The 2,500-nt window shown below is 51.8% G+C and overlaps 1 protein-coding gene across 1 annotated transcript in view; it reads left to right on the forward strand.

Moving 5' to 3' along the window:
* The window catches only part of LOC143289145 (prolow-density lipoprotein receptor-related protein 1-like), a 54,582-nt gene that overhangs the window by 50,762 nt on the left and 1,320 nt on the right, over nt 1-2,500 (forward strand). The window contains exon 20 of the mRNA XM_076598032.1: nt 996-1,089. Coding sequence (XP_076454147.1) covers nt 996-1,089 — 94 coding nt within the window. The remainder of the gene's footprint in view (nt 1-995; nt 1,090-2,500) is intronic.

Here is a 2,500-nt window from a genome sequence, read left to right on the forward strand (position 1 = left end):
AAGGTGGGGTGTGTGTGTGTGTGTGTGTGTGTGTGTGTGTGTGTGTGTGTGTGTGTGTGTGTGTGTGAGTGTGTGTGTTGAGAAGGGCGTGGGTTGTGGAGGAGTGTGGAGGGAGTGTGTGGATGAGGAGGAGGGGGTGTTGTGCACGTGGGCGGGTAGAATGATTGTAAATGGGTGAGTGGTTGTTTGTGTAGGGGTAAGGGAGTGGAGAGGGGTGTGTGTGTGTCTGTGAGGGAGGGAGGGGGAAGGTGACGAGGGAGGAGAGGGTGTGTGTGCAGGGGGAGGGGTTGGTATTTGTTTTGAATGTGTGTGTTTTGGTGGGTTGGAGGTTGTGTGTGTGTGTGTGTGTGTGTGTGTGTGTGTGTGTGTGTGTGCGTGCGTGCGTGTGTGTGTGTGTGTGAGGGAGGGAGGGAGGGGGTTAAGGTGGGGGTGTGTGCAGGGGGGTGGGGTTGGTATTTGTTTTGAATGTGTGTGTTTTGGTGGGTTGGAGGTTGTGTGTGTGTGGTGGTGGATAGTTTGTGGAGGGACGGGGGTAGGGATTTGTGCGTGGGGGTGGGAGTGCTGGTGGGGGGGTGGGGGTGATGGTTGGGGGTTGTTGGTGGTAGAGGTATTATTGTTGTAGTTTGTTTTTGGCTGGAGGTGATTTGTGCTTGTGTGTGGAGGATGTGGGAGGGCATAGGGAAAGTGCGTGTTGGACGTGCTGTTTTGTGTTGGGGGTGGGTGGGTGGGGGCAAGGGGGAGGGGGATGGTGGTGGGAGGGACAGGGGGATGGTGGTGGGAGGGGCAGGGGTGGAAAAGCTCGAAGCTGTTGTTGTTGTTTTTTTTTTTTCACCATTCCCTGATACAGAGTTCAGGATGTCAAACCAGGATTCTGGAACGGTGTGTGTGTGTGTGTGTGTGTGTGTGTGTGTGTGTGTGTGCGTGCGTGCGTGCGTGCGTGTGTGTGTGTGCGTGTGTGTGTGTGTGTGTGTGTGTGTGTGTGTGTGTGTGTACAGCTGTCAACAAGACGGGGATCATTGCAGCGTCTGTGGGGTGCAGCGTGGTCATTGTGCTGATCGTCATTCTGGCGGCTTACCTTTACTTCAGAAGGTAGGGTGTGTGTGTGTGTGTGTGCGTGTGTGTATGCATGTGTGTGCGTGTATGTGTGTGTGTGTGAGCGCGCGCGCGTGTGTGTGTGTGTGTATGCGCGCGTGTATGTGTGTGTGTGTGTGTTTGGGGGTGGGTGGGTGGGGGTACCTGACTGCACACTTTCCTGTTAGTTTGGGGTGGGTGGTGGCAGTCGGTTGGGTGGGCGGTCGAGTGGTAAAACGGGTGGATTGGTTTGAGTGGCTGTATTGTTGGTTGGATGGCTGGTTGGTTGATTGGTTGGTTGGTTGGTTGGCTGGTTGTATGGGCGTGGGTGGGGATGATGATGGTGATGATGACGACCGACGACGATGATATTGACTGAATCATTATCACGTCGTCGTCCAACGACTACTACTATTACTACTATTTATTATTATTATTGTTGTTGTTGTTGTTTTTATCATCATCATCATCATCATCATCATCATCATCATCATCACCACCACCACCACCACCACCACCACCACCACCACCATCCATCATCATCATCATCATCATCATCATCATCATCAAACAACAACACCGGCTCAATCCTCATCGTCGTTGTCGTCGTCATCATCATCATCATCATCATCATTATCATCATCATCACCATCATCATCATCATCATCATCATCACCACCACCACCACCACCACCACCACCATCATCATCATCGTCATTATCACGACGACCACCACCACCACCATCATCATCATCATCGTCGTCATCATCATCATCACCACCACCACCACCGCCATCATCATCATCATCATCGTTATTATCACCACCACCACCACCACCACCACCACCATCATCATCATCGTCATCATCATCACCACCACCACCACCACCATCATCATCATCTTCACCACCACAACCACCATCATCATCATCATCATCATCGTCATCATCACCACCACCACCACCACCACCACCACCACCATCATCATCATCGTCATCATCATCATCATCATCACCACCATCACCACCACCACCACCACCACCACCACCATCATCATCATCATCATCTTCACCACCACCACCACCACCACCACCATCATCATCATCATCATCATCACCATCATTTTCACCACCACCACCACCACCATCATCATCATCACCATCATCATCATCACCACCACCAGCACCACCGCCACCACCATCATCATCATCTTCACCACCACCACCACCATCATCATAATCACCATCATCATCATCTTCACCACCACCACCACCACCACCATCACCATCATCATCTTCACCACCACCACCACCATCCACCACCAGCACCAGCACCATCATCATCATCACCATTATCATCTTCACCACCACCACCACCACCACCACCACCACCACCATCATCATCATCGTCATCATCATCATCATCACCA

Source organism: Babylonia areolata, chromosome 13 (genome assembly GCF_041734735.1).
Source record: "Babylonia areolata isolate BAREFJ2019XMU chromosome 13, ASM4173473v1, whole genome shotgun sequence".
NCBI classification, from domain to species: Eukaryota; Metazoa; Mollusca; class Gastropoda; order Neogastropoda; family Buccinidae; genus Babylonia; species Babylonia areolata.